General features: G+C 48.4%; 2 protein-coding genes across 16 annotated transcripts in view; one reads left to right on the top strand and one right to left on the bottom strand.

Annotated features, from left to right (window-relative positions):
• The window catches only part of caska (calcium/calmodulin-dependent serine protein kinase a), a 125,236-nt gene that overhangs the window by 87,799 nt on the left and 15,737 nt on the right, over window positions 1–21,700 (top strand). For 5 of the 14 annotated variants that reach the window (XM_030342793.1, XM_030342798.1, XM_030342792.1 and 2 more), the window contains exons 6-17: window positions 5,354–5,456; window positions 5,978–6,153; window positions 7,698–7,820; window positions 8,449–8,532; window positions 8,904–9,003; window positions 9,960–9,977; window positions 10,304–10,425; window positions 13,707–13,784; window positions 16,586–16,636; window positions 17,476–17,556; window positions 20,471–20,659; window positions 21,035–21,113. In XM_030342793.1, the coding sequence (XP_030198653.1) occupies window positions 5,354–5,456; window positions 5,978–6,153; window positions 7,698–7,820; window positions 8,449–8,532; window positions 8,904–9,003; window positions 9,960–9,977; window positions 10,304–10,425; window positions 13,707–13,784; window positions 16,586–16,636; window positions 17,476–17,556; window positions 20,471–20,659; window positions 21,035–21,113 (1,204 nt within the window). The remainder of the gene's footprint in view (window positions 1–5,353; window positions 5,457–5,977; window positions 6,154–7,697; window positions 7,821–8,448; window positions 8,533–8,903; window positions 9,004–9,959; window positions 9,978–10,303; window positions 10,426–13,706; window positions 13,785–16,585; window positions 16,637–17,475; window positions 17,557–20,470; window positions 20,660–21,034; window positions 21,114–21,700) is intronic. The other 9 variants (XM_030342803.1, XM_030342800.1, XM_030342796.1 and 6 more) reach the window with 3 other exon arrangements.
• gpr34b (G protein-coupled receptor 34b) lies at window positions 1,334–5,443 on the bottom strand. Of its 2 annotated transcripts, none has more exons than XM_030342808.1 (7): window positions 5,333–5,443; window positions 5,118–5,250; window positions 4,802–4,923; window positions 4,409–4,575; window positions 3,727–4,032; window positions 2,269–3,142; window positions 1,334–2,131 (listed from the first exon to the last, which is right to left on the bottom strand). In XM_030342808.1, exons 6-7 carry the CDS (start codon window positions 2,835–2,837, stop codon window positions 1,558–1,560), a joined length of 1,143 nt encoding a protein of 380 aa, XP_030198668.1. In that variant the 5' UTR covers window positions 2,838–3,142; window positions 3,727–4,032; window positions 4,409–4,575; window positions 4,802–4,923; window positions 5,118–5,250; window positions 5,333–5,443; the 3' UTR covers window positions 1,334–1,557. The 2 variants fall into 2 exon arrangements, with proteins under 2 accessions (XP_030198668.1, XP_030198669.1); XM_030342809.1 differs by having other exon boundaries at window positions 2,269–2,895.

Raw genomic sequence — 21,700 nt, 5'->3', positions numbered from 1 at the left:
AATCGTTTGGCGTAATCCCAGCATTAGGTAAAACCAGACTCGGACAATAATAACAAAATATCCTGACAAATTATCTAAATAGAAACATATCACAGACAGTAGCAGCATTAGAGATGAAACTCATTTGTTTTAACGGTGACTCAGTCATTATGAAACCATAAATAGAGAATTGAATTATTATTTTTTATCTATAGCTGTGTGAAAAAGTCTAAGACATGAATTACAGGTCTGAATAGATATGCATTCTCATATACGTGTATGTGCACATGTATGTATACACATATGAGAAGCCAGCCAGCTACACTCCTCACCAAATTCATGACCTGCAAGAAACAGCAAACAGAACTTGTACTCAGTATCTGTGTACTGACAAGTATATGTAGCCTTTTTGTGATGTAGTGACACTTAGTGAACAAATTTATCTGTCATGAAGGATGACTTAAGTCTCAAAAGAGCCCTAAGGCCTACCTGCATAACTATTAATTGAACTTAAAAGATCTGCGGATGTTTGAAGACGAATCTCTGTCTGTGTCTGTGTCTGTGTCTCTGTCTCTGTCTCTGTCTCTGTCTCTGTCTGTCTCTCTTATTTATTTCATCATCTCCTGTTTGACAGGAGATGATGGTAGCAGAGAATATAAAGAGACATTTATTTGTCATTTTATCACACATATAGTACATTAACGAAATTAACACTAGAGCACACTCGGGGAGATGCACACAAAAACGTTATACTTTAAACAAAGGAAGATCGGAGACGTACTTACCCGACCGGTAGTCATCCACCTCAGCAGCTCTCCTTTGAGCACTCTTCCGTTCTGTTCTCGGACTATGACACTATGAACACGGGAGGTTGCTTTAGACGGAAATGGAGGTACCACGTCCCTCTGGTTAATGAGGTTTCCTTATCTTATTCTGCTATTGTCATTGCCAGTGCCCATTTCTCCCCCATGACCACAAATATGTTGCCATCTTCCTATCAGACGGTTGAATGTTTCAATGTTTTGACTGATCTGTTTTTTATTTCTGCAAACTCTGATGTTGATGATCACATTGTAGTAAGTTAAGTGAAATTATCTATCGGCGACAATATAACAAAAGAAGTCAGTATTGCATGTTGTAGGGGCCAGAGTAGTATTTGGTTTAGATTTTTTTTTTTCTGCATGTATCTGGCTCTTTCAGAAGAGAACAAGAGACCAGTACTCAAATTTGCTCTGCCTCTCTCTTTGTGGTGTAGACAGAATCATTCTAAAACACGTTTGACCCCATTTTCAGAAAAAATCTCAATATTTAGGAAACATTAAGGTATTTCTTTCTTCATAGATTTTCCAATAAATAATACATTCATAATCATTTTTAATAAATGTTGAATAAATGCAATTTGACACAGAATATAATGTCAAAATATTGAACAGTTGAAAGCTTGTCCATAGCAACGTCCTCCTGTTTAGAAATAACAGAAAGTAGCCTGCCTTAAAGGAACAATTCGAATTGTGTCCAACAAAGCTGTGGAATACATAAACAGACGTTTCAATTCTTATTTTTTTTCCCTTCGCCATCTTATGGCTGGCTCGTAATGTCATCCGTATTGTTCCCGAAGACGCCCACCAGGCCAGTCGACTGCTGTCTCGGGACGGTCCTGCCTGAGCCCGAACCCTGCTCGACACTGTAGCTGCTGCCGCTAGCCCCGGCTTCCCACACCCGCATCACGTTGCCCAGCAACTGCATCACCTGCTTCCTCATGGGTGACGACAGCAGGAAGTACATGACGGGATCCAGGCAGCTGTTGAGCGCAGAGAAGAGCAGGGCCACCTCGTTAGCCTGGTAGACCACGCCCCTCCAGTAGCAGGACGTGTCGGTCATCTGGCTGACGATGTAGAAGACGCGCACTATGTGGTAGGGCACGAAGCACACGGTGAAGAGGACGAGGATGAAGAAAGACTTGTTGGCCGTCCGGGCATAGCGAGCCGCGTTGGGCAGGTCAGGCTTCTCCTTGGACGTCCTCAGCAGCTTGAAGGCGATCTTGACGTAGCAAACCACCATGCAGCCGTAGCTGATCCAGAAGACGACCACCAGCATGAGGTTGAGGTAGCCCTTCCACTTGGAGTGCTGGAGTGACTTATACTGGAAGCATCTGGAAGGACAAGAGAGCAACGACAACCATGACAAACAGGCAAGGAGAGCAACGACCACAAACACGAGAGGATCTCATGCTTAGAGGGGGGACCGGTCCCCCAAGAAGAACGCTACATCACAGAGATTAACACTGACCTGCGGAGCTCCTGGTGAGTCTCCTCGGAGAGCAGGATCAGCAGCAGGGTCAAGGCCAGCGCCAGGGCCCAGATGAGGGCGCAGGCGGCAGTTCTCCAGCCGCACCTCATCGCCAGACCGCGGGGCCGCTGCAGCGGCACCCCGCCTCGGCTGATCTTCAAGTAGCGGTCGATGCTGATCAGCCCCAGCAGCACAATGCTGATGTACATGTTCATGTAGAAGAAGTTTCCCACCACGTGACACATGGTGGCGCCCAGCTCCCAGCGCTCCCTGCGCACCCCGTGGTACCACACCCTGAAGGCCAGGCAGACCACCAGCAGCAGGTCCGACAGCGCCACGTTGACCAGGAGCACGCGCACGGAGCCCTGCTTGGAGCGGTCGCGCAGGAACACCCACAGGGCCAGCAGGTTCCCGGCCAGGCCGAGCACGACGAAGAGGGCGTAGAAGAGCGTCAGGGGGATCCGCATGGAGCTGGTGTCCGAGGGACAATGCGGGCCGGGCTCGGGGGACGGGCCCACCGACACCTGGCTGTCTTGGCCACTGGAGTTTAGGAAAGGAAAAGCCATCATGGCTATTGTGGTGACGATGTTTGACTTCACGAGGTCGTCCTTGTTGGGTTCTTCACCTCTGATTGATGGAGGAGTGGGCAAATAAGTCGATGTAGTGGTGCAAGCAATTGAGAAAAAACAACAAAACCAATCATTCAGAGACTCGTGTTAAAAAACACATTTTGCAATTTGTCAACATCAAGTTTTTCTTGTGGACGATGTATTATTGAAGTATGAAATTGCCGGGGGATCAATTTCCTTGGATGGTGTCTAGACGCAGGTGCTGGTGTGTGATTGTGGTGGTGAGGTTGGCTGGAGATTCTGCCCTGTAGGAAACAATCTTTTACTGAGGGGGAAGAATGGAGCTTGAAGGGGAAGGGGATAGAGGAGGGCTGCAAAAAGCCGCAGAATGGCAGATATGAGCATGCCTGAGAGGTGTATATGTGCACTGTGTTTTGGTTTGCCAAAAGGTTCCTGGTTGGTGAAGGGGCTACAATGACTGCTGCGGAACCTCACTAGTTCATAGAACAATGAGACATAGAGGGGAATTTTTTATCCCGATTTCCCTTTTGCCTTTGCCACATTTCAACAAACGAGGGATTAGTTTCCCTGTCCAGATTAGCTGTAGTATATCTGTCTCCGATGGGAGAGGCTAAGGTTCCCATTAGGGCCCGGCTCTGTCTCGTCCTTGCTGTGCTTGGTACTAAATCAACTATGCTCTTGCCCTAATTTACAAAATATCACTGTGCTCTGCCGGCCACCACGCTAACATGGGCTTTAACATTTCCTCGGAACGAAGCAAAATTATCGCTTTGCTACCAACTACATTTTATCTGCATGCGGTAATGTTGCGGTTAAGGCGAGTTTCAACGCTAAAATAAATATATAAATGAATTCATATACTACTCACCATACGAATATATCCAGCCGATTGAACTACATTTGGTGCTCAAAAATGTGGTGCCTGAAATGTCTTTATCTTAATCCATCTCAAGACTCATTCCAACATCTCTCACGTCTGTTGAAAATGAGATCAATCCTCCATATGTGTCCTGGAATATGGAATTCTCTCGAATTCCATATTTTTCAAAACTCAAAAGTACTCTTCTGTATTCCCCTTGGTAGTGATTCAAAGAAAAGAAAAGAATCCAGTGAAATACATTCGATATCCTCTTGTGTTCCCTCCTCTGTGTGTATCTCTCCTTCACCTCCTTTCCTGCCGACAGGGAAATGTAGAAGTGCAGAATGTGGTGGTGCTTTAACAGAGGGGAAAGATTTGCAACAAATGAAAGAGGGGGGTTTGCCAACCAAAAAACAGATGGGGTTGGATTACTACGAACTATGAGCAAGCAAGTGAAAACAAACCACGGGCCCTCATTCAGGGCTCCACTACGGACTGGGTTCACAATAAGAGAGGTTATCCCTTCCAAGTATAACACTGCAAGCATTCCCAGAAACATCTTCCCAACGGCTCCATTGGGGACTCAAACCGGGTTAACATTTCCATCCGAGGCATAACGACTAAGGGAACAAGGTCAATACAAACTCCAGTGAACTGGATAAATATATAAATTAATTCATATACTACTCACCATACGAATATATCCAGCCGATTGAACTACATTTGGTGCTCAAAAATGTGGTGCCTGAAATGTCTTTATCTTAATCCATCTCGAGACTCATTCCAACATCTCTCACGTCTGTTGAAAATGAGATCAATCCTCCATATGTGTCCTGGAATATGGAATTCTCTCGAATTCTGTGTAGGGTGCAGAGGACAGAATCTATATGCTAAAACAGTGATTTTCATATTGCACAAGGACTTTTATTTCCAGTTTTGTCAACATGTTTCTTTTTTTGTTGGTTTTTTCAAAAATGTGCTTTTTGGCTTCATTACATGGATGGCTTTCGCAATTTCCCTTTTTCTTCGACAGTTTCTTTTTCATCTTTTACTTATTGTATGGCTGGTATTGCTGTTTGCTTACCGGGTGCTTGAAGATAACCTCCTTCCTCTCCTGCTGCTAGTCTTGTTTGAAGTGAGGACTTTGACAAATGTTGTGCACCGTTCAACTTTTTTTCAGCAGTGCTGTTGTAAACAACGTCCGACCTGCCGGCAAGCAAATTCACACTTTTCACTGGTCTGTGTACAGTATCAAGTCAAAGCTAAAAATACTGACTGGCATACTGTTATTCTGATCAGTGACTTAACACAATTTAAAATTTAACTGGACAACCAAAAGTGAACTGCTTCCAAACATAACACCAGTTATACCTAGCATATGTTTACCTCTCATTACTCACCACAAGTCTCTACGTTCAGATAGCTTGAAGAAAACATGGGTGTGCAAAGTGGTAAAAGCTTTGCGGTTCGGGAATTGGGTGTGCCATACAGAGTTTCGTGATGTTCCTCTTTAATTAGGTGTAGGCCGTCCTTCTATAATTAACAAGAGAGAAGGTCATCAAGTGAAGAGTGTGAGATAACACAAAAGAAACAACAATCTCATTCCTTAAATAACCTGTCTTTCTTTCTTCCGCAGCCTCACTGTGTGTTGCTGGCATCCAAAGAGAATTCGGCCCCGGTGAAGCTGGGTGGGTTTGGAGTTGCCATCCAGCTCGGAGAGTCGGGACTAGTGGCGGGCGGTACGTTACAACCTACACAGCTTTACACATTAACTAGTCCTATCTGAATTCAAAGAAATATTATTAAAATCGTAAAAAGGGAATTTAAGGTGGAAGTTAAATGCCAAGTAAAAGTTTGTGTGTGTGTGTGTGAATAGATACATTTAAATTAATTTATGCATGCACCTACACAGCTTTACACATTATACATTATTATACAGACACAGTAAATTACAAGGATACACACAAACACACTCACTCATGGTGTACCCTGGGCGGTGTAATGGTCTGACAACCTCCTTATTCAAAGTCCTCCTATCTGAATTTGAAGACATATGATTAAAATCGTATTGTTTTGTACAATAAAAGGGAAATGAAAGTGGAGGCTAAATGGGAAGTAAACGTGTGTGTGTGTGTGTGTGTTTGTGTGTGTACATATTATTAAATAAATGTATGCATGCACTCACAAGCCCACTCGCCAATGGTTCGCTTTGGTTGATTCTGTCTTTTTGAGCGGGTTGTTCTCCTCTTGTTTCCTCCAGGCCGCGTGGGCACGCCACACTTTATGGCCCCCGAGGTGGTGAAGCGGGAGCCGTACGGCAAGCCGGTGGACGTGTGGGGCTGCGGGGTCATCCTGTTCATCCTCCTCTCCGGCTGCCTACCCTTCTATGGCACCAAGGAGCGGCTGTTTGAGGCCATCTGCAGGGGAAAGTACAAGGTGAGCCCCCCCAGAGCCACAGTGTGATGTAGTGTGTGATTCTGTGTTGGGAGGACCGCAATTGCAATGGTAGAAATGCACGGAGCGTCAGGATCAGGGGTGGACTGGGACAAAAATTCAGCCCTGGCATTTTCTGTCCAGACCAGCCCACTACATTATCAGCACTAGGGGTGGGACGAGACGAACGGGAAGAACCCTATATGTACTTGATTAAAACAATTTAATCAAGTACCGTACATGCATCCGAATAATAGTACAGCACTGTAAATAGCAGTTGTTGCTTTTTTTTTTTTTTTTTTTTTTTTTTCAAGTTTGTGTCTCTTGTGCTGCTGACAAGAAGGTTGTGAAACCCGAACAGGAAGTTATCAGACCTCCTGCGGTCGGTGCATCTCCGGCCCCCATATCTACATATCTACAAAACCCTTGTTAAATATCACACTTGATCCAACGCTAAGTTCTCTCTTGCAGTTTGGGCTGGGACAAGACGAACGGGAAGAACCCTGTACAGGGGTGGACTGGCCATCTGGCATACCGTGCATCGTCCCGCTGGGCCGTTGACCCAATGTGGGCCGTTGACCCAATGTGGGCCGGTCCGGTCCTCTATGTTTTGTTTTTTTCTCTCTCTAATTTCCCAGATGTATGTACTTGATTAAATTGTTTTAATCAAGTACATACAGGGTTCTTCCCGTTCGTCTCGTCCCACCCCTAGTGCTAATAATGTAGTGGGCTGGTCTGGACTGAAAATGCCAGGGCTGAATTTTTGTCCCAGTCCACCCCTGATCCTGTATGTACTTGATTAAAACAATTTAATCAAGTACATAGATCCAAATAGTAGTACAGCACATAGCAAGCTGCCTGCTGTCAGCATGCTGACAAGAAAGGTGTGAAACCCGAACAGGAAGTTAACAGACCTCCTGTGGTCACTCCATCTCCACCCCCCATATCTACATATCTACAAAACCCTTGTTAAATATCACACTTGATCCAACGCTAAATTCTCTCTTGCAGTTTTTAGTGTGGGACTGTGAAAATCTTTTGGTGTAAGCCCGGCATTAGTTAAAACTAGACTCGGACAATAATAACAAAATATCCTGACAAATAATCTAAATAGGAACATATAACAGACAGTAGCAGCATTAGAGCTGAAACTTATTTGTTTTAACGGTGACTCAGTCATTATGAAACCATAAATAGAGAATTAATTTTTTTTGATCTATAGCTGTGTGAAAAAGTCTTAACACATGAATTACAGGTCTGAATAGATATGCATTCTCATATACGTGTATGTGCACATGTATGTACACATGTGCCCCTCGTCAGCTTTGTGGCGTTGTCGAGGTCAACCAAAGAGTTTTAATACAGTATGTTAACGCAGGTATGTATTGATGTAGGTAGAGGCCTGGATCAGCTGTTGCATTCCATGTCTGTCAGGCAGACCACGTGTTGACAACAGCATCGATACACTCATGACAGTGTGCGCAGAATACATTACTTTTTGCTATAACGTGTGTCTGTCTGTCTTTGTGTGTGTGTGTGTGTGTCAGATGAATCCGCGGCAGTGGGGCCACATCTCTGAGAGCGCTAAGGACCTGGTGAGACGCATGCTGATGCTGGACCCCGCTGAGAGGATCACTGTCTACGAGGCCCTCAACCACCCCTGGCTCAAGGTACAACCCACCCCCCCATGGTGCTCTGAGACGGGGGCGGGGGGGCATCATTTCCCTTTGCAAAGACCAAATGCGAATAAACAGATGCATCATTTTTGTTTGCAAAGACCCAATGTGACAGTTGCACTGCTGCTTGCAATGCACATGACTTTTAACCTTTTATTGGGCAAATTGTTTTTGAAATAAAGCAGAAAGAAATACTTGTATTTACTGTCGAAGAAAGGACGTCTGGATATTCAGTTTTCTCTAAAAGCAGCAGCAGATGTATCAGTTACGAGGCATTGGGGCCGACTGTTCAGCAATAAGTGTTTTGTCTGTCCCGAGGGAATACTTTTGAAGCAGTTTAGGGCTTTCTACTACCTTGTCTGTCTGTACAGGCACTCAAGTCCCGTTTTACTAGCTAAAGTAAATCAAATTAGAAAAGCCCTGTGGAATTAGTATTTGTTTTCAACAGTATGCTGAGTCTTTAAATGGGCATTTGCGATGAAGCCACAAGAATAAATGTTGTACGTGGATGAGAGCGGTCGTCTCCACACTAGGACATGTATAGAGGGGACATGTATAGAGGGGACATGTATAGAGGGGACATAGAGGAGTCAGTCGCTGATGTAATCCTCTGGTTCTGCAGGAGAGGGACCGGTACGCCTACAAAATCCACCTCCCCGAGACGGTGGAACAGCTGAGGAAGTTCAACGCCAGGAGGAAGCTCAAGGTCTAGTGCACACTCACTCACTCACTCACTCACTCACTCACTCACTCACTCACTCACTCACTCACTCACTCACTCACTCACTCACTCACTCACTCACTCTCTAAATAATTACACACACACACATCAGATGCGTTTTATTTCAAGGTACATTTTAACATACAAGGAATTTGTAAGTGTGCGGTGCAATTTTGTCCTTAATACTTCCAGTGTGCGATCGCTGCTGATCGTATCTCTCTTGGAAAAGAGGTGCTTGTTCTCAAAGAGCTTTGAGACCTGTATGAATAAATGTTGAGTCTAATCACCTAACGGCGCCCCTGAAGCCTGGGGCAGAAGGCTCACAGCTGTTGTCTGCTGGCTGTGTGTTGCCACAGGGGGCAGTGCTCGCGGCGGTATCCAGTCACAAGTTCAACTCCTTTTATGGAGATCCTCCTGAGGAGCTTCACGACTTCACTGATGATCCCACGTCCTCAGGTATTCATGAGCACACACACAAACACACAAGCGCAGGCACACACACACACAGACACACACATCTGGTCAAGACCAAAATGATGACTCGTTTCCCTTTCCCACTACCTTCTCTGATTTCCTCGCCTGCCCAATCCACCAACACCTACTCACACACACATGCGTAAACCACAGCTGCATCGGTCTCACACAATAACGCTGAGAACAACACTCGTGATGAGAACAAGTCATCGGTTCGTTTTAAGTTTGGTGAAACACGACGAAGCGACGCGAGTTTCTGAATGGAGAAATGAGCGCTTGTCAGCCAACCCCTGAGAAGGACACACAGACATGAGTGGCCTGGTGGCTCAGTGGCCTGCACTGCTACATCACAGCATGAAGGTCCTGGGTTCGAACCCCCCGGGCGATGGAGCCTTCCTTGTGGAGTTTGTATGGTTCTTCCACCATAAACATGCAAGTTAACACTCCGGCCCTGCTCCTAACAAGGACAAGGGCCCTTCATCTGGAGATGGTCCCCGGGTACTGCCATGTAGCCAGCCCGCTGCAGCTAGCATAGGATGGGACTACGGCAGAGGACGGATATCCCCGCGGGATCAATAAGTATATCAAATCAAGACCTCGGGAACAGGGCCAGGAAGACTTAGTTTTACGATGTGCTCTGCTCCACTTCCCTGTTTGTACTCTGCTTTGTCGCTGGCTCTGAGAGCAGTTCCTCTCCCTCGACCGCTATAAAAGCAGTTTTTAAGTTAATACCTTTGCGTAGCGAAATCCAAACACCGCGCCGGATAAGTGTGTTACCGACGTGTCGTTGTGATTTCTTCCTTGTCTCTTCGCTTGCACGACGTTATCGAGGCAATCGACATGCCGCTCTTGACACTGACCTCGGTCACCTCACACGATGCCAATCTCTCTGTTTGTGTTTTGTTTATTTGTTTGTGTCACCGCCTCCCTCCCGCTAGGACTGCTAGCGGCCGAACGTAGGTACCGCGTGGCGCTCTGCTGTGATGCTGCATGTCTGACCTCCCTGCTCTGTAACTCACACGCCAGCGCCCCATCTTGTCCTGAGAATTTAAGCCTAATTTCTTCCCACCAAATCGGCTGTCATATTCAGGAAAACACATGTGTTCCGTCAGTCATTCAGGAAACACACGCATTTCATCCTCTTTAAATGTTTATTATGTCTTATCTTTTTTTGCATGTTTACTGGATGGCGAAGGCATTCGAGACAATAACAACTAGTATCTGAACTCCAGTGTGTGTGTGTGTGTGTGTGTGTGTGTGTGTGTGTGTGTGTCGCCATCAGGTGCTGTGTCTCAGGTTTTGGACAGCTTGGAGGAGATCCACGCGCTGACCGACTGCAGCGAGAAGGACCTGGACTTCCTCCACAGTGTATTCCAGGACCAGCACCTTCACACACTCCTCGACGTAAGCATTTCCCTGTTGACACACACGCCTGACCTACACTCTTACTTACGCGCGCACACACACACACACACACACACACACACACACACACACACACACACACACACACACGTGCGCACACACACACACACACACACACACGTGCGCACACACACACGTGCGCACACACACGTGCGCACACACACGTGCGCACACTTCCCTGTAAATGCAAACCAATGAAATGCTATGGGATTCTATCACATATTGAACGTTTTTGGTAATCCCCCAACTGCAGCCGAGTGTGACTCATAGTGAGCCACCACAACCTTCCCCTTGATCATCATCATCAGCTGCTGACTGCAGTGTGAGATAGTATGATCTTGCTTGGATTGAGTTTAGTCACGAACGTTGGCCCCGTTAAAACTTATTTTTCCGTTTATTCAACATCTTCCTCTCGCTGTCTCTTTCCTATTATGGTCCATTTTTCCATTTTCTCCATCTCCTGCTCCATAAACGCTTTTGTGTCTTTGTCTCCGGTCTCCGATTGCCCTTTATTCGGTGCTGATCTACTGTCTGGGGCCCTGCCAGCAGCTCGTCTCCAGTTCGGGGCCGGGGCCCTTATTGGCTTGGCCAAGAGGCGGCTCTCGGCCAGCAGCCCTCACTGTACCGGGTTCCCGGGAGCCGACCCAGCTGGGCCCCTGCTCGGCCCATGTTGTCATACTGCGTTAGAGCTCTGTTAACACTGGGTTGGAAAAGAGAGGGGGAGGGGGAGCTGGAACCTCGGAGTGCGTCTGACTCCAGTATGGTGTTGGAATGTAAGCACATGACCTAGCTGATGCCGCTGCTGCTTTAGCCATCATGACCCTGAAGTTCTGCTCTGTACGACAGGCCAGGGAATTCAATGCCTTGCTCAAAGGGTTCTGCAAATTGGATTGACGAGGAAGGCGGGTGTTACAACAACACAGGACTAGGGAGGGGGGCGGGGCCTGTGGCTGCATCGCTGGGACCCTGCAGGCTGCAGATGTCCTCCTTCTATCCCGCCGAGCAGGCAGAGAGAGCGGGTCCAGACCCAGGCTGAGATGGGGGGGGGGATGGCAACAATGGAGTGATTTGTCAGGCCTCTTCAGTGGCGGTCACTGTGTGTACCGAGCCGCTGACGCTGCCCACACGCCCGGCTCCACATCACCCCCCCTCATCCTCCTCCTCTCCCCCCTCCACCCCAACTCTGTCCCATAGCCTCCATGAGGAGACCCAGCAGAGGGGATGGAAGTGATGGAGCCGGCTGGCTTACACAACTAGACGTCTGTGTACATTTGATCGGCGTGTCTGAGTGAGTGCTTGCTTGCTTGTGCGTGCCTGTGTGTGGGAGAGACCACAAGCAGTTTAATATATCCTTCCGACTTCAGATTCTCCATCTCCCTGGTGAGTGTTTAGTTGTTTTCAACATCTTCCCGTGTTCGACTCTTACCGCAGCGCTAATGGGAGTGGGTTGATCTGTAGTGAGCTAGGCATGGCCCGCGTGTGTGTGTTTCTCTTCGTTTGATACGTATAATAAGAAGCTTTCGCCGGCGTTGTTTCTGGTGCTGGCTTGTGTGCGTGGGCTGCGTAATGAGCGACCCTCTGGGCTGGTGGGGGAACACACAGCCTGAATGTTTCCACGGTCAGACATCGGCGAGCCTGAGACGTTTGACTCTGCGCTTTATTAGGGATATACAAACGGCCCTTGAGCTGCCTAATAGGGTTGGTGTCTGGTCGGGCAGCGCGTTTATTTGTTTGGTAGGGCTTTTCCCGCGGTATTTGCCCGTGTTTAGCAGGCGGGTTGAGAGCAGATTGTTTGTTAACCCTCATCTTCTCCGCCACTCTCTCACTCCCTCTCCCTCTGTCTCTCGCTCTCACCATCTGCCTTAATGAAAGCGCCATGTGCAGGATTTTGCTATTTTCCTTACAGCATATTAACATAATTACAAATTGTACACCTTCATAGGAAAGAAATGCATGTACACACACACACAGGCACACACAGACACACACATACACAAACACAAACGAACACTCACACATACGAACACACACACACGCACACACACACACACACACACACACACACACACACACATTTCCCAGAAGCTTATTCGAGCAATATGTCGCTGTTTTTTGCCCAAAACCCCCCCATCTTCTTATTTTTATGAATCTTTATAAATTCATTTAGGATCTTCAGTGGTTTTAAATATAGGCTACTGACAAACATTGGGCTCACCTGGGCCTGACAACTGACAACTCATTCCTGCAAAGAGTAGTTTTAGATTTGTCTTATTCGTATTCATTCGTATTTCCGGGGGGGAAATTATAAGTGGTGGTGATACTGGATTCCCCCTGTATCAGGTTTCATCTACAGGAAATAGTCCAAACAGAAACACACTTGCGTTGACATAACAAGGCCCTGGTGACCGATTTTCAATGTTGTTGTTGTCGTTGTGAATTACATGTGGTCCATTGTCTTCCTCATGACCGGTGCCCATGGCCACCGCGGCATGCAGTGCGCTGGGCATCTTCCTCATGAGATGCAGCACTTTGTTTGTCTGTTTGTTCTTGCAGTGTCCTTGCTGTTTTCAATGGCTTTCTTTCATTGCCTCTCCCCTTCCAGGCACAGCTGCCGCCTTTGTTTTGAGTGTGGTTGTGACCGCTTTCACCCCAGGACATGCACACACACACTCATACACACACACAGACTCATACGCACACACAGACTCATACATGCGCACACACACTGAAACACACACAGATTCATACATGCGCACACACACAAAGTCATACATGCGCACACAAACTCATACATATATACACACACGCACGCACACGTACACACACTCAATCAACCATTGCTTAGAGCCTTTACTGTGTCTGGGCCCATGCAAGTCTGTTGGGTCTCAGTGTGGTTTATTAGTCAGCTGGTGCTTTGTAAACACAGGGGCTAAGCTAGCCTGTTATCATTAATACACCCCAGTGTATTCACCAGTGGCTGCCGCCCACCCAACAACGGCTCGCTCAATAAACACTTTGTTCTTCCTTGTTTTGAAGTTGTTTTATGCAAATACATTCATAAATACTTGATGGTTAAACGGAGCCGTTTTGCTTGTGGTTCAGCGCTAAACAAGCTCTGGAGGTGGCGAGAGAGAGTGGAAAAGTAAATCACTACGGATTCGTCAACTTCAGGCTGTTGAATTTTTATATGCACCATCTGGTGCGTTCACAGATTGATTCATTTATGAATTGATTGAGTGATTGTTTTTTTTTTGTCTTAGCTCTACGACAAGATAAACACCAAGTCATCGCCACAGATCAGGAACGCCCCCAGCGATGCTGTGCAGAGAGCCAAAGAGGTGAGTTCAACACACCCACACACACACACACACAGACACACACACACATTCACGTGCGTGTATATACAAATACGCTCACACACTCGAACACACAGACACACTCGGACACACTCAAACACACATCTACACACACACACACACACACAGTCGCACACATACCTATGCACACTATAATTTAGAATCACTCGCACTTTGCATCTCTCTCTCCCACCTATGCACATATAACCATACATACATACATTACATAGTTTATCACTTTCACACAATGCATTATTGTTGTTGATGTCATGTTGGTGATGTTTGTTGATGATGATAACTGCAGTGTTGCTGATATGGTGAGTGGTGCTTATAACTGTCTTCAAGCTCGCTGACTAGCTGACCTGTGTTTCTACCGTCCGGCTTCATTAACCCTTTAGATCACTGGTCTTCCGCTCACTAAACCTCTTCACTCCGCCTCCGTAGCCTCTTATTATTTGCCCTTGCTCTGGTTAAATCAAGTGTTTGTTCAGGTGACAAGTTCTCCAGACGCTGTTTTTTTCTACTAGGAGGCTGCTCTCGCCAGGGCTGACTCTTGGCAGGATTTGTATTCCAAGAATTTGCAGTTTATTAAAAAAATACATGATTCGAGTTTTTATAAAACCAGGCGCCATGAAGTTGCTTCTGAGGACCAAGTTTTCCCCCCTTTTTTATTAAATAAGCAACACTGAGTAGTCTGTTCAATGTTCTAGTGTCACCCTGCAATACAATAATGTTTCAACACCAGACTAGGTTGGTAGTTTGTTCCTGTTTGCCTCCGCAGTACTCAACGTTGTCCTTTTTGTGGTTTTGCAGTCACACTCTCATAGTCTCTGGTGCCGTGATCTACGGTTTGTACTAGCCACGTCAGATAATGCCTACCTGCCACGTCACCAGTTAGTTTCCATGAATATCCTACAAGATCTCAGCGGAGCCCATCATGAGTCGGAGCGTGCGAGGCGGTCGACTCGCATCAGCCCGTCTGTTTACTACCGCAGCCTCACCGCGGGACGCAGACGACCTCTCAAACTCGCACACGCGACAGCGTGTCGCACCCATCACTCGCCATAGATCTGTTTCGGGACGTGCGAGATTATTAAAGAATATCCTGGTGCCGGACGCGCATGAACAGAAATTATGCATGCATAAATATGCAAGCACTTGGACACACACCTTAAGGCCTACACACACACAGACACACGCACCCACACTCTCTTGACGTGTTGGTAGATTCTGCCTTATCTCCTGTATCGTTGGTCAGTGCAGCTTGTGCGTTGCAGTGCTGTTCAAACACTTCCTACGGAACTTGACCACAACAAGGTCTGTGTGATATTGCTGTGGCTGCCTGGGGTGTATCGTGTGTGTGTGTGTGTGTGTGTGTGTGTTTGCGGTTGGCGTATGGTTGCGTGTGTGTGTGGTTTGGCGGCACAGAGAGTGTGGGCTCTGCCAGAGGCACATGTTTGCGTTGGGCTTCTCCGCTGAGGCGAGCAATTAAAAAGCCAGACTCAAGCAAGGCGCTGCTGCCGCTGCTGCTGCTGCTGCTCTGTCTGGTGTCTCGCACCCCGGCTGTATTAGCACCCCACCAATCCAGCGACAGACATCCAGAGAGGCGGGGGGGGGGAGGCGGAGACACTGAGTGTGGGATCGTGTTCGTGTCAGCGAGACCCGGCCAATCAAACGCAGAGCAGCACTCGGGCCAAAGGGCTGCCACTGGCGTCACACCCGGCTCACATTTTCCATCGTCAATTCTTGTGGAAAGGCGGCATGTGTCGCAAAATAGACCCTGCGTGGGCGAGGGGCAAGCGAGACGGAGCCGATCCGTCGCCACCGCAGACCTTGTTGTCTTTTCTTTATGCGTCTTCTGTTATTTTTTTGTTGTTTTCTTTTCCCGGCGTTTCCCCCACCCCAGCTCCGGTTGTTGGCTTTGGAAGGTCAGAGCCCGTCTCCCGGCTCAGAGCCTGTCTATTGTAGTGCTCAGCCCTGGATTTCACTGTGAGCCTCATTGCCTTTTCCTCTGATCTCACTGCCTCGCCTCTCCCGCTGTCTGGCTGATCCTCTGCGGTCGACACACCGAGATGCTCGGTCCGAGCCAATCGGATCGAAGGGCTTCTTCTGGGCTCTCGGGTGGGTGGATTCTGATCTCGATGGGTTCGCTCTCTGCACTGCGCTCCTGTCAAGACCTTCTGGTTCTACCCGCACACTTGACACGCTCCCCCTCAACCATGTCTGTAGATTTCCTCCTTCTCCTTCTGATTTGGTTGCTGTTGGTAATAGTCGTAGAGCCCCTCTTTAGCTCATTCACAATAAACATTAACCTCTCTTGCTCTCTCTCTTTCTCTCACTCTCTCTCTCTGTCATTCTCTCTCTCTCTGTCTGTTTCTGTCTCTTTTTCTTGTATTCTATCTCTCTTTCTCTCTGTCTTTCTCTCTGTCTCTCTCTCTTTCTGTCTCTCTGTGTCTCCTTTCTGTCTCTCTGTCATTCACGATTACTCTGTCTCCCTCTCTCGCTCTGTCTCTCTGTCTTCCTCTCTCTCTGTCTCTCTATCTTTCTCTCTCTCTCTCTCTCACTCTGCCTTGCAACCTAACATCAACTTAACAACTTAACCGCCTCAATTGTCCCTGGGGGGACAATCACTGACACCCCCTCGCCCCAAACTACCTAACAACCCCCCCCCCCCCCCACCACCTCGCCCTCACCCGCCCTCCCCTCCCGGGGGGGGAAGGGGCTCTCTGATCGCTGTCCGAGGCAACCAACCTGTCCGACCTCTTCTCCCTGTGTCCTCCAAGAGCTCCTCCCCGGATGAAGAAGCAAGTGGCGCTTTGAAACATCTGGAATATGTAAGATCCCCAGAGTCTCTCTCTCTCTCTCCCACTCTCTATCTTTCTCTCTCTCCCACTCTCTCTCTTTCTTTCTCTCTCTCTCTCTCTCTCTCTCTCTCTCTCTCTCTCTCTCTCTCTCTCTCTCTCTCTCTCTCTCTCTCTCTCCTCTCTCCCCCCTCTTCTCCCTCTGTGTCTCTCTATCGCCTTACCGCACTGTTCCTGCCTACAACACAAGCCCGCTTGTAGGTGTTTTACGACGACCCGGGCTCCAGCGTGCTACTGCTGTGAACGGGCCGCTTGTGAAGGACTGGGTCTTCTATGAGCGGGGTCTTCCAAACGGTTGGTCGGAGTGGGTCCGGTACACGGTCGTGGCCGGGTTGGGCCGCGGGTGCAGACGAGTAGGATGTGATCTAGATATGAACGATGTCGGCGTGAGTTAGAACCTACGCACACCCTGTTTGATTGGTGCGCACAGTTGTACCTCATGAGTACCAGAGGGTACGAGATAAACGTCTTCATGCGAACACTGAACTGTCACTCATCATCAAGGTCTCACCTATGATGGCCTGTTTAGCAGCAAGGCCACGCCCACCTGATGCTGACATTGAATGGGGTGGAGTCACAATGCTAGAGGGGGCGGGGCCAAATACTTGACCAGTCTCCCTTATTGGTCGGAGCGACCAGACTGGGGTTAATAGGGGGATGTCATTGAGAGATTGAGATGGATTTTGTATTATTTTGGTACTGTTGCAGATCTGTGTGGTGTGTGTGTGTGCGTGTGTGCGTGTGCGTGTGTGCGCACCCCCACACTCTGTGGATTTTTGTTCTGAATGATATTTCTCTCTCTCATCCTCCAGGTACTGGAAGAAATCTCCTGCTACCCAGAGAACCACGACGCTAAGGAACTCAGGCGGATACTGACCCAACCACATTTCATGGTGAGTAAAGGAAACGCTCGTGCACACCCCACCACAGAAACGCACACGCACACTCCATGGGCCTCAAGTCATTTTGAAAAAGCAGAGGAAAGTGTGGTAAGATTCCAGTGTAGAAAAGTGAGATGGCAAAGGATAGGGACACAGCTGGATGACCACACACACACACACACACACACACACACACACACACACACACACACACACACACACACACACACACACACACACACACACACACACACCAGGGAGGGCCTTTTTTGGGGGGGTTTGCGCACGTTCCTGCAAACTCGATGGAACATTGACACGTTGCCCTCCAGACACGTGGCCAGTTGAGGAGATGGAGTTGGGGCTCCCCAGGCCGCGATGCACCGACTAATCCCAGTATCTGCCTTGGTCAGGAGGCAGGGGGAACGCCAGGAATACATTCTCGGCATGCATTCCTGTCCCGCTCGCAACTTTCTCTGCGGAGCGTTACGAGAGGCGAAAGTACAGGGGTTGTCAGAGGAAGGGGTTGAGTGGGGGGGGAAGTAAAGAAGATGTCAGCATTACTTTAAATGGGTACTTTTCTATGGGCTAGTAACCCTTGCAGCCTGCCTTATACCCGATGGGAGCGTCTCTCCCTCACTCTCTGATTCTGTCTCTTTCTCTCTCTCTCTCGCTCTCGCTCTCGCTCGCTCTCTCTCGCTCTCGCTCGCTCTCTCTCGCTCTCTCTCGCTCTCGCTCGCTCTCTCTCGCTCTCTCTCGCTCTCTCTCGCTCTCTCTCTCTCGCTCTCTCTCTCTCTCTCTCTCTCTCTCGTCTCGTGTGTGTGTCTTTCACTCACTCTCTCCCTCTCTAACGAGAACCCGCCAGGCACACAGCCTTCTCTCGGGGCTGCAATGCACTGTGGGAGGTCGGCCGAGACAGGATTTAGAAAGGGAGGTTTTAAGACTCTTTTAAGAAAGAGTTTGCTCTGTTTGTGTATTTGAACACGCTAGTTTGTTACTTTGTGTGCTTGGGTTCACCGGAACCTTGATGCAGCACGGTATGTGTGTTCTTGCATGTGTAGATGTGTGTGTGTGTGTGTCAGTCAAAAGGTGACTTATAAGGTAGCGCGTAAACACATGCGCGTCTAGTCAACATGCATGGACACACATTCACCCTAAACTGGTGGAGAGCCTAGTTTTTCACTGAGAAATGAAGGGTTAATGTAGGCCGACGTAGGTGAGGGGGGTGTGGAGTCTTACCAGTGTTTTTTCAAGGATAAAGTCAACAGCCTTCCTGCTAATCCTATCACATCAGTGCCTTAATCCCTCGGCCCCCCTACCTCCACTGATCAATGTTCTCCCGCTCCAATGCAGACAGGCGGGGAGACACACACACACACACACACTCACACTCACACTCTCACACACACACAGCCATGGTCTGTGGGCATGGAGCACGGAGGGCGGGAAAAACCTACCAAACCATTCTTGGTCTCTGTGGTTGGCATATAAACCGTCTGCATATGAACCAGCCAGGTCAGCCAAGCAGTGTGGGGGTGCCTGCCGTGGGGGGGGGGGGGGGGGGGCCGTATGGAAAGGATCCGAGCCCAAGGAAAGGGCGCAGATTAAGGGAAAGAGGGTGAGGAATGCAGGGCAGCGTTCGGCCTGCTGGCCATCCACGCGTGTCTGATGCGGGGCGCTGCGGTGTTCTGCTCGGCCCTGGGTCAGTGGCCAGGGCCTCTGACGCTGTGGACATAGTCAGGGGCCAGGAGAGCGGAGGGAGTGGTGCTGGGGAGGTACCACCGTCACAACCTGCATTCCTAGACCCACACACACACACACACTCTCTCTCTCTCTCTCTCTCTCTCTCTCTCTCTCTCTCTCTCTCTCTCTCTCTCTCTCTCTCTCTCTCTCTCTCTCTCTCTCTCTCTCTCTCTCTCTCTCTCTCTCTCTCTCTCTCTCTCTCTCTCTCTCTCTCTCTCTCTCTCTCTCTCTCCCACTGTCTCCCTCTCTCTCTCTCTCTCTCTCTCTCTCTCTCTCTCTCTCTCTCTCTCTCTCTCTCTCTCTCTCTCTCTCCCGGAATGAAACAGTTGGAAGCGGCAGCGGGCCGTCAGACGGTGAACTCGGTGAGGAGGATGGCGTCGTTGTCGTTTGTGTCTGTTTTTGTCCGTCCGTGTGCTCAGATGCGGATGTGAGGGATTGTTGAGGATCGGCTGCAAAAGGAATATGTGCCTATCTATTTTTTGGTGCGTTCGCCGTGCTTTCGCTCCCGTTTGGTCGCGCTAGCCCAGTGAAGCTTGTTTGTGAGGAAAACCTCTAGATGACACCTCTAGATGTAACGCCTGCTGTTTCTCTCTCCGCTAGACTGCTGCACGCTCAAAGTGCCTTCCACTTGGAAACCATAGGCAGTCATTATGTTTATGATTTATTCATGTTTTTCCCTCCCACTGTTTTGGAGTTGGTTCTGTTTTTTTTGCTTCTTTCGGAATCGCACTCTTTGCTTGTGTAGTTCAGTGAGGCGCAGTCGTTGTGGGGACGCTCTTGAAGCGATTGGTGTGTATGTAGAGAGGTTGTGCTGAAACACAGGCTTCCTGCGGAGCCTGAGGCTGTGGGATGTTAAGGAGAAAGAGAGGGGAAAAGGTTCAGCATCAAGTTGGTTTTCACCTCTAATTCTCTTCCTGTCTCTCTCTCTCTCTCTCTCGATGTCCCTCTTAATTCCCTTTCTTCCCGCTCTCCCAACTCTTTGTTCTAGTTCTTCCATCCGTAGCTCTTCCTTGAACTTTGCCCTTGTAAACACACACACACACACACACACACACACACACACACACACACACACACACACACACACACACACACACACACACACACACACACACACACACAACTTAGGCTGAGGAAGACTTGGTTTAGCACCAATGCGAGTGTGTGTGTGTGTGTGTGTGTTCAGGCGCTGCTGCAGACCCACGACGTGGTGGCCCACGAGGTGTACAGCGACGAGGCTCTGAGGGTGACGCCGCCGCCCACCTCGCCCTACCTCAACGGGGACTCCCCCGGGAGCGCCGCCGGGGACATGGACCTGGAGAACGTGACCCGCGTCCGCCTGGTGCAGTTCCAGAAGAACACAGACGAGCCCATGGTGAGGGCGGTGTGCATGTGTATGCACGCACACGCACATGCACGTATACACACATGCACGTACACACCTGCACATTCGCAATTGCATACAAAAATCCATGCATTCTCACGTCACACATAACTCAGACATACTGTATGTCTATGTATTAATGCACACAGACTTGCATGCATGTTGTATTTAGATATATTTTTTGTGTATGTATGTGTATATATATATATACACACACACACACACACACACACACACACACACACACACACACACACACACACACACACACACACAGGATTTGATGTATCACTATGAATTTGCAATGAACCATTGTGTGTGTGTGTGTGTGTGTGTGTGTGTGTGTGTGTGTGTGTGCGTGTGCAGGGCATAACGTTGAAGATGAACGACTTGAACCACTGCATCGTAGCCAGGATAATGCACGGGGGAATGATCCACAGACAAGGTACGGTACATTCACACATATAAACAAACGCACACAGGCTCTCTCTATTCTCTTTCACAGACACACGCGCGCGCGCACACACACACACACTCAATCTTACGCACACACACATATGCACACGCAGGACACAACCCATCTTCCTCAGATCCGCGCACACATTGCAGTCCAATCTGGAAATGGGCGTGGCTCGGGGCCTAGCCTGTGTCCTCTGTGTAATGAGGCAACGCTGGAGACTAGACTCCAGTCTCGAGTGTTGCTTCATTACACAGCGGACACACTCTTTTTAATTAGCTAGCGTCAAGTGGCTAGCCTCTAGAGGCTAGCTAATTACAAATACTGGTACAGAATGGGATGGGTCAGAATATTTGATTATTCGATTATTCGTTCCCGAGGGTCAAGATCGATTTTTAACATTTGGACCGTTAACATTTTTTCCCATTCAAATATAAAGTTTTTCACAAGCCATAACTTTGTTTCCCTGGTAATGCCTGAGGGTGTGACTAATACAACAGGGGGATTGTTTGTTTAACAACACGGTGGATGCGCACCCAGAATGATTGCAAAAAGAACATTTGTTTGACCGGTTG

This window comes from Gadus morhua, chromosome 20, assembly GCF_902167405.1.
Source record: "Gadus morhua chromosome 20, gadMor3.0, whole genome shotgun sequence".
Taxonomy (NCBI): Eukaryota; Metazoa; Chordata; class Actinopteri; order Gadiformes; family Gadidae; genus Gadus; species Gadus morhua.
This window is presented reverse-complemented; position numbering and strand designations above follow the sequence as displayed.